This window comes from Dicentrarchus labrax, unplaced genomic scaffold, assembly GCF_905237075.1.
Source record: "Dicentrarchus labrax unplaced genomic scaffold, dlabrax2021, whole genome shotgun sequence".
NCBI classification, from domain to species: domain Eukaryota; kingdom Metazoa; phylum Chordata; class Actinopteri; family Moronidae; genus Dicentrarchus; species Dicentrarchus labrax.
This window is the reverse complement of record NW_026136711.1, coordinates 16,539,135-16,553,531: the sequence shown is the minus strand read 5'-3', so window position 1 is coordinate 16,553,531 and position 14,397 is coordinate 16,539,135. Positions and strand designations below refer to the sequence as shown.

The 14,397-nt window shown below is 41.2% G+C and overlaps 2 protein-coding genes and 1 non-coding gene across 3 annotated transcripts; 2 read left to right on the top strand and 1 right to left on the bottom strand.

Annotated features, from left to right (window-relative positions):
- Window positions 1–145: 145 nt before the first annotated feature.
- Window positions 146–3,284, bottom strand: psma5 (proteasome 20S subunit alpha 5). The gene is made up of 10 exons (XM_051413898.1): window positions 3,173–3,284; window positions 2,829–2,879; window positions 2,294–2,360; window positions 2,055–2,181; window positions 1,583–1,650; window positions 1,400–1,507; window positions 1,222–1,280; window positions 1,016–1,118; window positions 704–790; window positions 146–539 (listed from the first exon to the last, which is right to left on the bottom strand). The coding sequence occupies exons 2-10, from the start codon at window positions 2,855–2,857 to the stop codon at window positions 462–464; spliced, it is 726 nt and encodes a 241-aa protein (XP_051269858.1). The 5' UTR covers window positions 2,858–2,879; window positions 3,173–3,284; the 3' UTR covers window positions 146–461.
- A 701-nt stretch (window positions 3,285–3,985) lies between these two features.
- trnae-uuc (transfer RNA glutamic acid (anticodon UUC)) lies at window positions 3,986–4,057 on the top strand. The gene has a single exon. It is a non-coding gene; the product is annotated as a tRNA-Glu (tRNA).
- A 1,239-nt stretch (window positions 4,058–5,296) lies between these two features.
- LOC127371193 (matrix remodeling-associated protein 8) lies at window positions 5,297–14,149 on the top strand. The gene is made up of 12 exons (XM_051413885.1): window positions 5,297–5,550; window positions 6,221–6,247; window positions 6,351–6,656; window positions 7,368–7,469; window positions 7,564–7,697; window positions 7,821–8,000; window positions 9,010–9,151; window positions 12,782–12,940; window positions 13,026–13,050; window positions 13,144–13,229; window positions 13,320–13,391; window positions 13,473–14,149. Exons 1-12 carry the CDS (start codon window positions 5,499–5,501, stop codon window positions 13,493–13,495), a joined length of 1,308 nt encoding a protein of 435 aa, XP_051269845.1. The 5' UTR covers window positions 5,297–5,498; the 3' UTR covers window positions 13,496–14,149.
- Window positions 14,150–14,397: the final 248 nt, after the last annotated feature.

The window sequence follows — 14,397 nt, the reverse complement described above, 5'->3', positions numbered from 1 at the left end:
GTTTTCATTTCTGATAAATGATTAAACAAATATTGTTTTTTGTAATGGACAGACTTTCAGATCCCACTGTTAGAACCAAACAACCATCATACTTGAAACAAGAAGACAACACAAAAAAAATACGCAAAAACTGAAAGAGTCAGACCACTTTCTGAATACAAGTTTAATTGTAGTACTGATTCGTAACAAAAAATACCCCCCCACCCCTCCTGGTTTCCTGCCGCTCAGTTATAAGTGCTGGTCAGACTCCTGTACAGAGTTGTACAGATACCGAGAGACAAGAAGTAAAAATTAGCACATTACAAAGAGAGAAAACTCTTAAGCAATCCAAAAATTTCTGAATGCAGCAAGGAGAATGTGCTGATGGAAAGTTGTGGTTGTGTTGTGACATTCAGCCCAGGTGTACGTCCACGTCCTCTCCTGCTCAGAACTCAAACCAAGACTTTAAAGTCTCTTCTGCTCTAGATGTCCTTGATTACATCCTCCAGCTCCTCTTTGGAAAACATGTGGAAGGTCTTCCCGGGCTCTACTGTTGCCAACTACAGACGAGACACAGATTGAGAAAGCCTGCATGAAACCTGGGGTATTTAAACTCTGGCAGTCCTGTGCACACTTAAAAAACGAATTTAAGTCAAGCTAAGACTAACACCTTGATGTAATAAAATCAAGTATTCAGAAACTGGGTGAGAAATGAGGAACTAACCTCAATGTTGGTGGCGTTGAGCTTCTCCTCCATCACCTGCTTCAGAATGGTGAGAGACGACTTGATGGCGTCTTTTAATGTCATGGACTGTCAGTGACCCAGGGAGAGAGGGACAAACAGAAAAGATACAGACTTCAATCCTGGTCATTCACATGTCTTTCATTTAGATGACTTGTGCCTATATTGGTTGAGAACATTTTAAAAAATGTATTCCATTAAACCATTTGCCAACTCACACAAAATAGCAGCTTATCAAGATCACAATTTGCTGAGCTAATGTTCCCGTTAAATATACTATGCAGTGGTTTGTACCTTGTGGTAGACCTCTTGCAGAGAGCTCTGTGCTCCCTCAGACGCTGAGCCGATGGCCCGAGCATCACACTGCACAAAGGTTCCTGATGGGTCCATGTGGTACCTGCATTCACAAACAAATAACGGTTACGTCAGACTTATAGGTGAACATGCTTGTGTTTAAAATTCCAAGTATGAAAGGTGGAGAAATAGTAGTCTTCACATACAGCTGGGGTCCTTTTTCATCAACTCCCCCAAACAGCAGTGCTACACCGAATGGTCGACTCTGTATATGTGACAGCACAGAAGAACAGAGCAGAGAGAGAAGAACACAGGTTATGCTAGTTTACATCAAACATTATGACAGGTGAGTATTTCAGCATGGAGATGAGCTAGGTGACTGACCATGGCACCGGGGTCAGCGTCCTCCTCTCCAAACTGCAGTGCCAGGTTGGACACAGCCTGAGTCACACTCTCCACTGTCATCGTCTCATTGTAAGTGAACCAGTGGTTCTGAGGAGGAATATGTGCAGGTTAATCACAGGTAAAACACAAGGTCAGTGAACTTCTTATATTACAAATTAATACCTGTGTTTCCACTCTTGCTTTGTCAATAAGAGTCTTGGCATCAGCTATCAAGCCACTCATGGCGCAACCTTTGAGGTAGAAAGAAAGAAAATTAAGAAACTGCAGGTCCTGCACATGCTGCAGCCATCCACTTATGCAATATATAAGGGTGTAATCATTGCCCCTGATCAAACTCACATGAAAGGAATCACTTTTGGCCATTTAAGTTTCCCCTAGTTTTTCCCTGGTCTTTGACTCCGTATAACATGTTTGTATTTTCAATAAACAAAACATGCGAAATATGCAAAATAAATATAGTGTAATTGAACAACGGGTTGTTTATCCAACTTTTTATCTACTTTATGGTTACAGAAACCAGCTAATTACATTGTCAAGTTAACTTACAGTATATACCCAAATTGTCTCCAGTCGGCATCTAAATTTGAGATTCAGTTATCTGTGTAGCCGACATTAAGTTTGTCTTTCCTCTTACCGATGTGAGTGTCAATTTCCACAATCTTTTCAATGCTGTTGGGCTCCATCAGCGGAGAGGTGATCCTCTTCTCTACAGCCAGACACACTCCCTCGGATGTCTGGATACCGATGGCTGTGGAGCCCAACTGGGAAAGCAAGACCAAAGAAAACTCATAAGCTTCATTTTCAAGGATAGTACACAATATCACACAGAAGAGTTGGTAAGTAAACTGAAGGGATTCAGCACATAATACTCACCTTTATAGCCTCTATGGCATATTCAACCTGGAACAATCTTCCCTCGGGAGAGAATGTGTTCACACCTCTAGAAGGCAGATGTGAATAAGGATGAATATTAATAATGGTCATCAGTTCAACGTTGGTGGAAAACAATTTGAGCAGCCAACATATAAATGTAGTTCTCATTAAGTGTGGGTTGTGTTTAGAGTCACCACTTAAAAAGAGCACACTGTTTTACCTGCCTCTTATAAACGTTTTAATCTCAATAAGAGTTTCCTGGTTAAATAAAGGTTTCTTAAAAAAAAAAAAAAAAAAGATCGAAAGTGAAAGCACAATAACTTGACTCGCTGCTAACTAACTAACTACCTGCAACAAACAGCTACAAAGTTACAACAAAGGTTGGACACAGAGTATTTCTAGATTCAGTTAAGCAGTCAAAATCAAAAGTGGCCTGCACAGAGAACTTCTGAACACAACTGTGTCTCTCTTTAAGTTTGCTCATCCCCACTGAGCAGCGCTCAATAAATGACAAAGCAGTTTGTGTTGCACCTACCTGTCATATTCCGATCTAGTCAAAAACATCGTTTAACGTTTAACACAGGACCTGCAAAAAGAAAAGACTGGTTTAGGAACCACTCCTGGACTATGAGGTTAAAGCAATTATCAAAAGTAAGGACGGCTGTTTGCCGTAACACCGGGTGATTAGCTAGCTAGTGTTAGCTGCGATACCGAGCAAGCATGCTAGCTCAGTGACGCGACAATCAGAGAAACAACGGGCCGGAAGTCCGTACAGGAGTCCAACTGCCACATTCAGACATTATAATACAAAATAAGACAACATATATCAATAAATCCGCGACATACTTCTAATTAAATACACTTGTTAGACTAATTTACCTCCACTCACAAACCCTTGAATGAGTTCGCTTGTTTCAGGGGAAGCGTCGGAGATGTAACATCTAAACGCGCCGGATGTCAACAAATCGGAAACGAAGGTTCCGAGTGTGTGTGGAGCCGCTTCCACCAGACAACTGGATACGTTTTTTAATTAAAATAATTTTATTATTATTGCTATTATTTTTCACTTTGTTAGCAACGACGAAAAGTTAAACTGTCTACCATAAAATATGAATTCATGAAATAAACCTTTTAAAAAATGCGATCAATTAACATTTTTCCTGATAGGAGAGGTTACTGTGATTAGATCTGCAATGAAAGAACACGGATTTTAAAGGATGAAAAGTGTTTTCTAAGTTGTAAACGGAAAATACCGGATAATCGTTATCATTTAGGCTGATAATGAAACCCCTGCACAGAAACGAGAGCTGGAGTTTAATATAAATGATCCAGTTGTGTCTCTTGAACTACTAATTTAACATAGATCCCTATCATGAAAATCAGGTTACTCACAAAGGAAAATCAGAATAGGCCATTCATTAAAACAGAACATACACTGACCTGGATAATACACAACCAATCTCATAATACTGATATTGTCGTTATTGCAATATAGTCAGTAAATAATATTTAACTCACCACTGGAAGGAGCGTCCCCAATGAAATATGAGCAAGATCTATTTTATTCTAAAGAGCATAGGCAGTCCCATAATTCAATCACAACTGGGGTTTTAAAATGTAGATCTATATCATTTAAGCAGCTATTCACAAAGCACATTTCCATGACTGGGCGGTCCGTCTTCATTGCGCAAGTCCCATATGGTCTAGCGGTTAGGATTCCTGGTTTTCACCCAGGCGGCCCGGGTTCGACTCCCGGTATGGGAACTAGCTTTTGAGGTGAAACCGCAATATAATAACGATCAATAACAATTAGACAAACATTGTCTACCTTCTATAGGCCATACACAGAAAGAAACGTCCCGATTCACAGGTTCAGGATTTCATCCCGCTATCGCTGCTGTCTGCGTGTTGATGAGATAAATACATACACACTGTGCAGAAGTGGACATTAATTAATAACACTGATACAACAGAGCTTTGATGGCTATACAGTAATTGTGCCTGTCATAGCAGAGAGTCGGCCACTGAGGGTCGTCTTTGAGCTGAATAACGAGATGTTATCGGCGGTGGAAACCTGTGGACACTGAGCTATTTTGCTGGAGAAATAGGCTATGCAGTCAGTGTAATATGGAGCAATTTAAAATTGCTTATAGCCTTAGAGATATTACAGGCATTAAAGATTCATTTCTGAAGTTACACTATCAAACTGTTGATGATTAAGGACAAATTATAGACTTGTTTGATACGCCGTCTTTTTGCTTTGTGCTATCAATGTCAATGTCGCAGGGATCAAGCAGTGGTAGGAAAAGTATTCCGATACTTTAATGTCCCAATTTACAAAAAATCTTTCAACAGATCTTCTTTCAAAACTGATATAACTTAGTCTACTTAAATAATTAAAAGGGCAGAGGTGCAAGCTGTAAAGTATTCAAAGTAAAAGTCTCCTGCCTGTGTATGTGTAAATACATCTGCCTTGACTTTGTAGGCTATAGGCTAATAATAATAATAATAATAATAGGCTACACATTTTAATGGTTTGGCTTCTTAACGTGGAGCCAATTGTATTACTTTTATTTATACTACTATTGCTTTGGGTAGTAAAAGTATAAGGTATAAGCAAGTATAAAGGTGTGTGTGTGTGTGTGTGTGTGTGTGTGTGTGTAGCATAAGAAGTAAAGTTCAGTATTTGGCAGTGAAATGCAGCGTACAAGTATATAAAGAACACACATAATACAATAATCCTGCTAATACTAACTGCCCTGTTACTATTCATAATTAAACTTCATACAGTCACTTTTGGTGAATTAAAAGTTAGTTTTGAACAGGTTGGTTCAGTCAGTACATACACTATACAAGCAAGATAAATGAGAAAGAAAGACATGCGCCATTCACAGTTTGTCCTTGCGAATCTCTCTCTTGAGATGTTGTTCTGTTGTAAGTTAAGATGTGGGTTTTAAGAGCAGAGGGGATGTACATGCAGGCCGGTGGTGGTGTCGGGTTTCATTTCCCGGGTGGGATCAGTTCAGTTTTGGTTCTGTACTCAAGCCCTAACGTGGCGTTGCTTTTCTTCAAACTCTGAAATCTGACCAAATCAAGTCCTGCTGCTGCTGCTGATGCGGATGGATACACCATACGTGTCTTCTAACTCTCAGGTCCTCTCAGGTGTACAGCCTTGACAAGTCTCCGCTCCATTAACGTTGAAAACATGAAGACCGAGAGGGAGGACATCATTCTGCAGGCTCTCCTCTTGATCCACAGTAAGTAGGCTGGAGTTTGTTTGCTGCAGCATTGTTATACATGCATCTCCGAGTATACGTCCATAACATCAGTGATATTTTCAAAAGTAGCCTATTAGAGCCAAAATTAGGTTAAAATTGGTTGCATTTTTTGTGTTTGATGGATTCAGCTACATATTTTAAGAGTTTGAAATTACTAAACTTATTTAAAGTTTTGGAAAAATATGACAGTTAATTTGCTCCCAAGCAGGGACAGAAATAATTTCTCTGAATATTTACAGACTAATATTAAAGCCAGAGTCGATGTTTTCCCTCCTGCCACCTCATACTTCACACTGACACTCACACAGACACATTCCTGTCAGATGAGTTTGACTGAGTCAGCATCAAGACAGTGAAAGACAGTCATTTACTCAACTGCACACTATGGATATTAGTCAAAGAGTTTCCACTATTGTTTTCAATTACTCATATTTAGTTTTCTTAGAAACACCTGCAGTAAATTGTCTGTTGTTGGGCTCCTTTGCAACTGTATTGCAACCTTAAATTGTATTAATTGAACAAACTTCAGTTGTGGTTTAATCTTATAGACTTTAGAGAGTCTTATTCCAACAGCAGACTTTTAAACACAACATGCATTGGTGTGTTTAAGTGATTATCCTGTTCACTTTCCTTACTGTTTCTATTTCAGTCCCTGTGGCCTGCCTTTTCACTGCAGGTATGTTTCTCTTTGTGATTCAAATCTATGTGTTTCAGTTCAGGGATTTAGTAAATGCTTAATGTCTCAGTGGGTAAAACTATACACCCTCTCTGTCCATCAGTGTCAGGTCAGTCTGACAGCAGCAGCAGCGTGGTGGTGGCAGGGTACAATGTGAGCGCCCCCGCTGGGTCGAGGGTGGTGCTGCAGTGTGTGAGCGGCCGCATGGTGTGGACCAGGGACAGGGTGAGGGACAGGCAGAGGGTGGTCCACTGGGACCTGTACCGGGCCCGTCCGGACTACGCCATGGAGAGGGTGCTGGACATGTTCTCTGCGGGGGACCAGAGGATCTACAACTCCTACAACCTGGGCAGGGTCGGCCTCAGCCAAACGGCCTTCAAGGATGGAAACTTCTCCCTGGTCATCAAAGGTCACATTCACTGTCTTTGACTTTACAATGATGTCCTTAATAGCACCAGATTGCCTAAACCTGTCAGCCATTTTCAAACCATATAATTAGACTTAAGATTCAGTTTTCATACCAGTAAAGTTGCACTATTGCTAAAGTAATACATTTGGAAAGAAGGTCAGCTTGCCCAAGGAAATCTCATCACATGATCATTTTAGACAGACAGCATACACAATAGTCATTTTACAATCTTTGATTTCATAAATGTGGGTTAATTTTTATGAGGTTAACAGAGGAGGTCTTTGTTTCAGGCGAGATGGCCCACTACTGTTGTAAAACCTGTCAAAACTTTTGCAAAACTTCTCCATTTGGAGTCAACTATCAATGGTGGTGTTGTGTGAATGTTGGAGCTTCCCACAAGCACTTGAATGCACCAAAAGCAACATCATTGGAGAATGTAGATGATCCTTTTCGTAAAACATCTGCGCTTGCTTGTTGCTTGTCTGTCATGATTTATTTTCCAACAGCTGAAGTTAAACAACTGAAAACGCTGTCAGAGCCTCACAAACACCTGACTGCACCAATCAGAAGAAGCCCAGCTCTCAACTGACTTCATGTGCTAATGATGTAATTTTGACAAAGAAACTGATAAAGGTGAAATAGTGTTCACTATCATGTATTACCTAAATTTATCACTAATTATTTTTTTTGTGTTTCTGCATGTGATGACAGACGTGACAATGAATGACAGAGGTCTATACTCTTGTAACCTCCACCATCTCTACTGCCACCTGTACGAGACAGTCAGAGTACAGCTCAATGTCACTAAGTCACGTATGTATCACACTGTCCCAAATATCAACATCTTCCACACGTAGCAGTTTTTGAAGCTCACTTGGTTTATCTTTTTTGCACATTTACCATAAAGGTCGTAAAGAACAACGCTTCTGGGATGGACAAAAGGCGGTGTATGTGGTGCTGCTTGGCAGTACCGTGGTGCTGCCCTGCATCAACCGACGCAATGTGTGGACAGACTGGAGCGAGGAGGAGGAGGACCAGCAGGTGTGTGTAGTGCATGAGCTTGTTTGGAGGTTCAACGTCACTCTAGATTTACTTTTAATTTAGAGGGATTACGTGCCACTGACTGAAAAATATAACTCTCTTCCCTACCTTGGTGGTTTCCAGGTGGTCCACTGGGACCGTCAGTCTCCAGGGGTCCGCCACGACCGTGCTGACAGGCTAGTGGATCTGTACGCCTCCGGGGAGCAGCGTAGCTATGGGCCGCTGTTCCTCCAGAGGAAGATGAACATCAGCAGCCGAGCCTTCTCAGAGGGAGACTTTTCGCTTTCCATATCTGATCTGCAGGTGTGTAAAAAGGAGAGTAACTTAACAGAACACACCACAGGAGCCTGATAGTTTTAGTACACATATTAAAAATATACTGCAGTGGGAAGAGGTAGACTTCCCACCAGGGTCACCATAACTCTAAACGTGTGCCCCCATGCACTTTGGATAAAAGTGTTTACAAATACGTGTATGCCTGTGTGTACATGTATACAGTGTTTCCAGAACACATGGAAGTTTCATTAATAATTCAGCTCTTGTCAAGGCACACTTTATTGTTCAGTTGGGAAAATGGTAGCCACAGTAAGTTGAGCAATCACATCAACAACAGTACCATAACAAACAATACAAGATCCAAGTCCAAAAGGACTTTCTACTGTTCCGCCTGTCCCATTTGTAGAAATAACAAGCGGAGAAAAGTTAACAGTCATGTTTTAGGGATCTCTAGGGTCCCGGCGTTGTTTGATAGGGCCCATGAATCAGAACATTTAGGTTAAATACAGGCTCAGGAAGCTCTGGGGGTTAACAACCATACTGTGGAACGGGGCCAGTTTTCCAGGCAGCTAAAGGCAACACTGACTGTCAGAGCCATTTACTTCTTCTTTTATGCTGTAAAGGGTAGAAGTAATGTAACATAAAATCTGTTTTCCTGGTAAGACAGTGGATTCTCATGTTGTCTGCTATATCTGACAACACAGGCTTGATTTACTCCATTACCTGTGGGTGCCTGCCCATTTGCCTGCCTTCAAAGCTGTTGGCAATCAATGTCACACATTCTTAAAAACTTTGGGTACATTTATCAAAATAACAAACTGTCACAAATAGTTTATTTTAGGCAGACCACCTCCAAATGAATTGGGTATTACAGGGTTACTGATGTAAACAAATCTTAAACAAGCTTTATTGCAGTCTTGTGTTAGTGTGCACATTCAAACCAATCCATTTAAGTGTTTCTGAGCTCAGACAGATTGTTTCATCTGAAGGCACATGACATACAGTATGATGTACATTTGTGTGTGACTGTCTGCAGCCCACAGACCAGGGGATGTATTCCTGCCACCTCCACCATCATTACTGTGGTCTACACGAGAGGAGAGAGTTTCAGATCACAGTGGAACCACCAGTGATTCAGACCACCCTGCCAGCAAAAGCACTGCCCAGTGAAGACAAAGGTAACACACACATACACACACACACACACACACACACACACACACAAATATACAAACACGTATTTCTCTTCCTGCTCTAGTTATAGGTCATTGTGAGTGACTTAGCAGAGCATATGTTTTATGACTTAATGGATTTTAACTATCATGTGTACAATTAGGAGAAAACTCCACACATCTGTTCTTCCCTTCACTCGTTTTGTTTTGCTCTCCAAAGAGCAAAGTAACAGCAGAGGAAGAAGAGATGAGAGGAACAGAGTTTTAAAGAACTCATTATTTCTCAAGTTTTTCTGTTTGTTTCATGAGAGATTTTTTCTTGCACTGTCAGCTTGTCTGACGCCAGACCCCTGAAGCCACACGCACTCCCTCACAACCTCCTCCAAACCTCACCCTCATCGCCTTTCACCTTCTTCTCAATATCTATATACTGTTTGATCTTTATGGCACTACTTAACACACATTTGGTGTGTGAGAGTTGTATGTGTCGTGTTTTTGTCTTTAGTGCATCGCCCACTTTCTTTTCGGTGCGTTCCTCTCTGTTTCTCCTCTCTCAATTGCTTGGTTCACATTTCTCGGTTCTTTGACCTGCCTGAAAAAAAAAAATCCTTTCTCTAAGTGCATATTAGAAAGAGGAAAAGAGAATGAGAAGAGAGGGGGAGCAGACATTAGGGAGGATTGGCATGTTGGTATGCCAGCTGCCTACCTCAAATTCTCTGAGAATGAGAGAGTTTCTGGTGCGTGTGTCTGTGTTTCCAGTAGGTAACTGAAGCAAAGCCGATAATGGCAGATGTATCAATGTGGGAAAATCATTGAGAGAGGTTTATAAATGAGAAATGCCTGTGGCCGAGTCCATCTGTGTGTGTCAGTATGTGTGTGTGTGTGTGTGTGTGTCAAAGAGCGTGCCAAGTCCGATCTCATTTCGGTGGAATCTTTCGGATACAGTCTTTGGACTGAAGTCCAGCTCTGCCCACACAATTAATCCTTCACTCCCAGAGCTGTAATAATACAGTAGGATTGCACCATGGGAATTTTACTGGCTAGAAACAAGATGCATAACTGATTTGTCTCCAGTACAGGAGTGAGTTTGCAGAGTTTCTTCCTCTGCACTCTCAGACATTAGAAGCCCACTGCAGTATTTCCTCGTCTTATCTGCTCTTGTTTTGCCCTCTCTGACTGTCTGCTGCCCTGTTGACTTTGGCTCTCTCCTGACATTCTGGAGACATTCTTCACCCCACCTTTGTCTTCCCTCCGACCTGCCTTCTCTCTCTTTCTTCCTCCTTTGAGGATCACACATGCTCAGGTTTGTTTTTTTCCTTACGTTCCTTTCACTCACTCTTCTCCATCGCTTTTCACGCTTATAAAGAAAGAGAACTCGGTAAAAGTTTTGGACAAGACCAGGAAGTTTGCTTCATCTGCGCTGCAGCTGGCAACAGAGAGGGAAAAATAGACTGAGAGGTAAAGACAGAGATGTTTATGAGATAGAGGGAGATACACAAAGAGAGAAGGAAGAATGGGGGGGCGAGGAGTCTGTTGATGAAAGGGGGTAAAAGAGATGTAGGTCACCCTTCCTCCCTCCCTCCTTCCCTCTGTCCCATCAGAGTTATTTCTCAGTGCAGTTTGGGGAGGGAGAGGACTGGGCAGCCAGTCTAAACACAAACACATATGTTCCCATCTAGGCACAAGTCAGGAGAAAATGGCTTGAAACTAAACAAAAGGATCAGAGGATTTGTAATGTAAATGAACATGTTGTTTTCATGTATGCTGCAGCTCTGCATGTGCTGGATAGTTGTTGTGTTTGGGATCACCGGGCGAGGTCTTTTCTAGCTTCATTTTGCGAGTCAAGCGTCTATAGAAACATCTCACCGTCCCCTTCCTCTCCCTTGGCTCTCCTCCTCCGTTCCACCCTGCTCTGTCCTTCCTTCACTCCTCTTCCTCTCCCCACTTTTCTGTGTTTTACTGCCAGGAAAAGTAAATCACAGCATGACTTTCTGTCTGGATCTCATTTTGGCTCAAATATGTTGAGTCTGAGGTCCACAGCTGCTTCTTGCCTTGCACTTTTTTAATGAAGCAAAATGAAACCAGGCGCCCCCTTCCCCACCCCACCACCACTTCTCAGCACTCTGCAGAACCGCACATATCACTTAATGCCGACCGGCTAATTATTTCTCCCTGCCCTTGAAATGCATTCAGCATTTTTAATTATTTTTACAGCCAGGAAATGTTATTGCATGTAGAAAAAAAGCAACATAAAAAATGTGCAAGGTGTTAGACCTTACGTGGCATCACACACACAAATACACTCATATTATGCAGCCACATGCACAGAGTGAAAACGATTTTGGCTTGGAGAGAAATCTCTGCCAGTGAACTCATATGTTAGTCTCCTAGCATCCGATGTTGTCAGCCACTGCAAACACACATTAAACACAAACCACTGAATTCCCCGGGAACAAAGACAAGATTCATTTTTTGCAGAAATGAAGTTCAAAAGTGCACTTCTTCAGTGTGTTTGGTGCATAAACACATATATTATTGTCCTTTGCTATTTTTTGTACATTAAAGAGCGAATATTTTCCTTCTTTAATTATTTCCTTGTTTACTGAAGACATAATCATATAGTACAGTAGTAACCTGGTCACACTATCACAGAAGCATATTTGTATCCAGGTTAGCTTCTCTGTGCGGCTTATTTAGCACTTGAGCTAAAATTAATTGCCAGTCCGCTCAGGAGATGCTGCGATATATCACAGGATAATTGAAAACCATGGCCTGCTGGTTTCGCTAGAGGGAAAGAGGAAAAGAGTGTCACCAATGTCTGTATGATTCATCCTTTGGGCACCACGAATATCTGCACTGAATGTCATGGCAATCTTTCTAATAGCTGTTGAGATATTTCAGTCATGACCAAAGTGGTGACCAACATTGCAATCACTATAGCCACTGCTAGTGTGGCTAAAAGTGTTCCATTGTTCCTTTAATGGATAGTGACAGCCAAATGTAGACAGGAAAAGGAGAGAGAGAGAGAGAGAGAGAGAGAGAGAGAGAGAGAGAGAGAGAGAGAGAGAGAAAGGGGATGACATGCCATAAAGGGCCACTGGCTAGAATAGAACGCGGGCGCTCATGGCTACCAGGTGAACTACGGGGGTGCCCCTAAATATGTTCTTATGAGTGTGAAAGAGAATATTAAACCTATAGGGACTTAAATGGCAGTTATATCTTATATATATATATATATATATATATATATATATATATATATATATATATATATCTTTATACCGGATGAAAAATGTACAAATGCAGGTTTAGCACATGAGCATATGAAAGCTTTGAACAGTTTTGTTTGAAGATGTTTCAAGTTCATGTTTCTAAGTAAAAGTTTAGACAATCTGCAAAGCCACAGAAAGTGCCTCCAGATGGGAGTGAACAGATACAAGAAGTGAGAGTTATTAATGGACTAAATTGATTGTTTTTGTGTTACTCACGAGGTGTGTAATGTCTGTTCAATGTAAGGTCTGGTCTTGTTTATTACATTTGTACACCTCAGGATGACACATTGGTCTGTTTGTGCGAGAAAAGATGAAGAACAGAGGAGCGCCAAATGCTGACTGTTGTGTTCTCTGTATTACTCAGACACCACTAAGGCTGAATCACCTCCAGTCATCAACGTTATTCTGCCTGACCAGAGACACCACTTTCTCCTGCCGCTGGGCTATGTCCTTACCTCCTTCCTGCTCCTGGCGTTCATAATCCTCATCATCATCCTCATCACACGCAGACGTAGAACCAAAGGTCTGACCTGCAGTACTTAAGTCTGACTATGCGTGGTTTACTTTAATACATTTCTGAATCTCATCTAGTTTTCTTGTGTTTTCAGAGTTTTATCCACAGACATCCATGAGGTGAGCGACACTAACACACACACACACACACACACACACAATCACCGTCTTACCTTTAAACATACACTACATGTCTCTTTCTTCATCTCATAGGTCCAGCAGAAGTCACAGTAGCTCGGAGGAGTTTGAGATGGACGTTGCCGAAGTGAATGTGTGCAGCCAGGAGGAGAGAAGACTTGGTGAGTTAGAAGAAAGAGTGGAGTGTAAATAAATGAGTGTATTTTGTCTCTACTGTGTGTGTATTTAGAGTTTCTTCTGTGTGCTTTTAGACTACAAGAACAACCTGCTGAAAGAGAAGGTCCACATGAACTCTCAGCCTAAAGTCATCGACCTTGACAAAGGTAACACACATTTGCAAAGCCAGCTATCACAAGTGTTCTCATTTTCATCCTCCTTAACTTTAAAATCTTTTCTTTTTACAGAGATGCAGAAATTTTCTAAGTGAGGAAATCACAAAAAGTGAAACTGGAGTCACTGGCTGGTCCAGAGGCTGCGCTCTAAACTAAACACTGCCTTCTGTCCTGGCAGGAGAGACAGCAAGAGAGAAAGTGTTGTAAAAAACAAATAAACAGCTCACACTGAGGCCTCATGTTTTCAACTTGTCAGTATTAGAGACAAAGAAAAGCAGATTTTGTTTTCTTTCATTGTACTTAAACCTAAAAAAAGACTGGACTTGGACCTCTGTGTACGGCACAATGGCGCCACCCAGAGGGGCTTAACCAAGCCTTGACGGCTAAATAAAGGAGCAATGTGTGCATAAGTTGAATAAAGTTGACTCCGTTGTTAACTGAGTGAATTTGAATTATTACAGCTTTGATCATTATTCAAGTAAAAAACAAAAACAAATTGATGTTTTTATTTTCACTTTGTTTTGCTCTTGTATCCATCACGGCTTAAACGAGTGGGCTGAAGCACCACTGAAGCGCTACTATCAGTGTGTACAGCTTCCTGTAGGCTATGATTAACTCTATGTTCATTGACCAGCGAAGCAGTGTATGTACAAATGTTTTTGATGCTCAGACTGTATTGTGTGGAATGTGCCTTTTTTAAAATTTCTTTTTTTACATGTATTAAAGGTTGATGCTGATGTTTAACTGAAGTTGGTTATTCCATGTGATTGCTTTGAGGAAATACCTTGTTCCTTTGTTTTTCAGTGACTGTGAATGATCATACAGTAAATATTATTTGTTAGCTGAATGTGGACAGAAGAGATGTTTGGTATGCACACGCTTTGTTGCTGATGTCTACGCCTACTAGTAGCAACTGATGGGTGTGTAAACTGTACAACTTCATCCATGATAGCGGGCATCAACATAGCTATTCCTTATGTTTTCTGTATTGTGCTTA

Excerpts from the sequence above, each read along its gene's own strand:
- psma5 (XM_051413898.1), bottom strand. The coding sequence starts at position 2,857 with ATGTTTTTGACTAGATCGGAATATGACAG. Across the intron at positions 2,182-2,293 it reads ATGCCATAGAGGCTATAAAG|TTGGGCTCCACAGCCATCGG; the intron begins GTGAGTATTATG and ends TTGCTTTCCCAG. Across the intron at positions 540-703 it reads TCAACGCCACCAACATTGAG|TTGGCAACAGTAGAGCCCGG; the intron begins GTTAGTTCCTCA and ends TCTCGTCTGTAG.
- LOC127371193 (XM_051413885.1), top strand. The coding sequence starts at position 5,499 with ATGAAGACCGAGAGGGAGGACATCATTCTGCAGGCTCTCCTCTTGATC. Across the intron at positions 6,248-6,350 it reads GGCCTGCCTTTTCACTGCAG|TGTCAGGTCAGTCTGACAGC; the intron begins GTATGTTTCTCT and ends TCTGTCCATCAG. Across the intron at positions 13,392-13,472 it reads AGTCATCGACCTTGACAAAG|AGATGCAGAAATTTTCTAAG; the intron begins GTAACACACATT and ends TTCTTTTTACAG.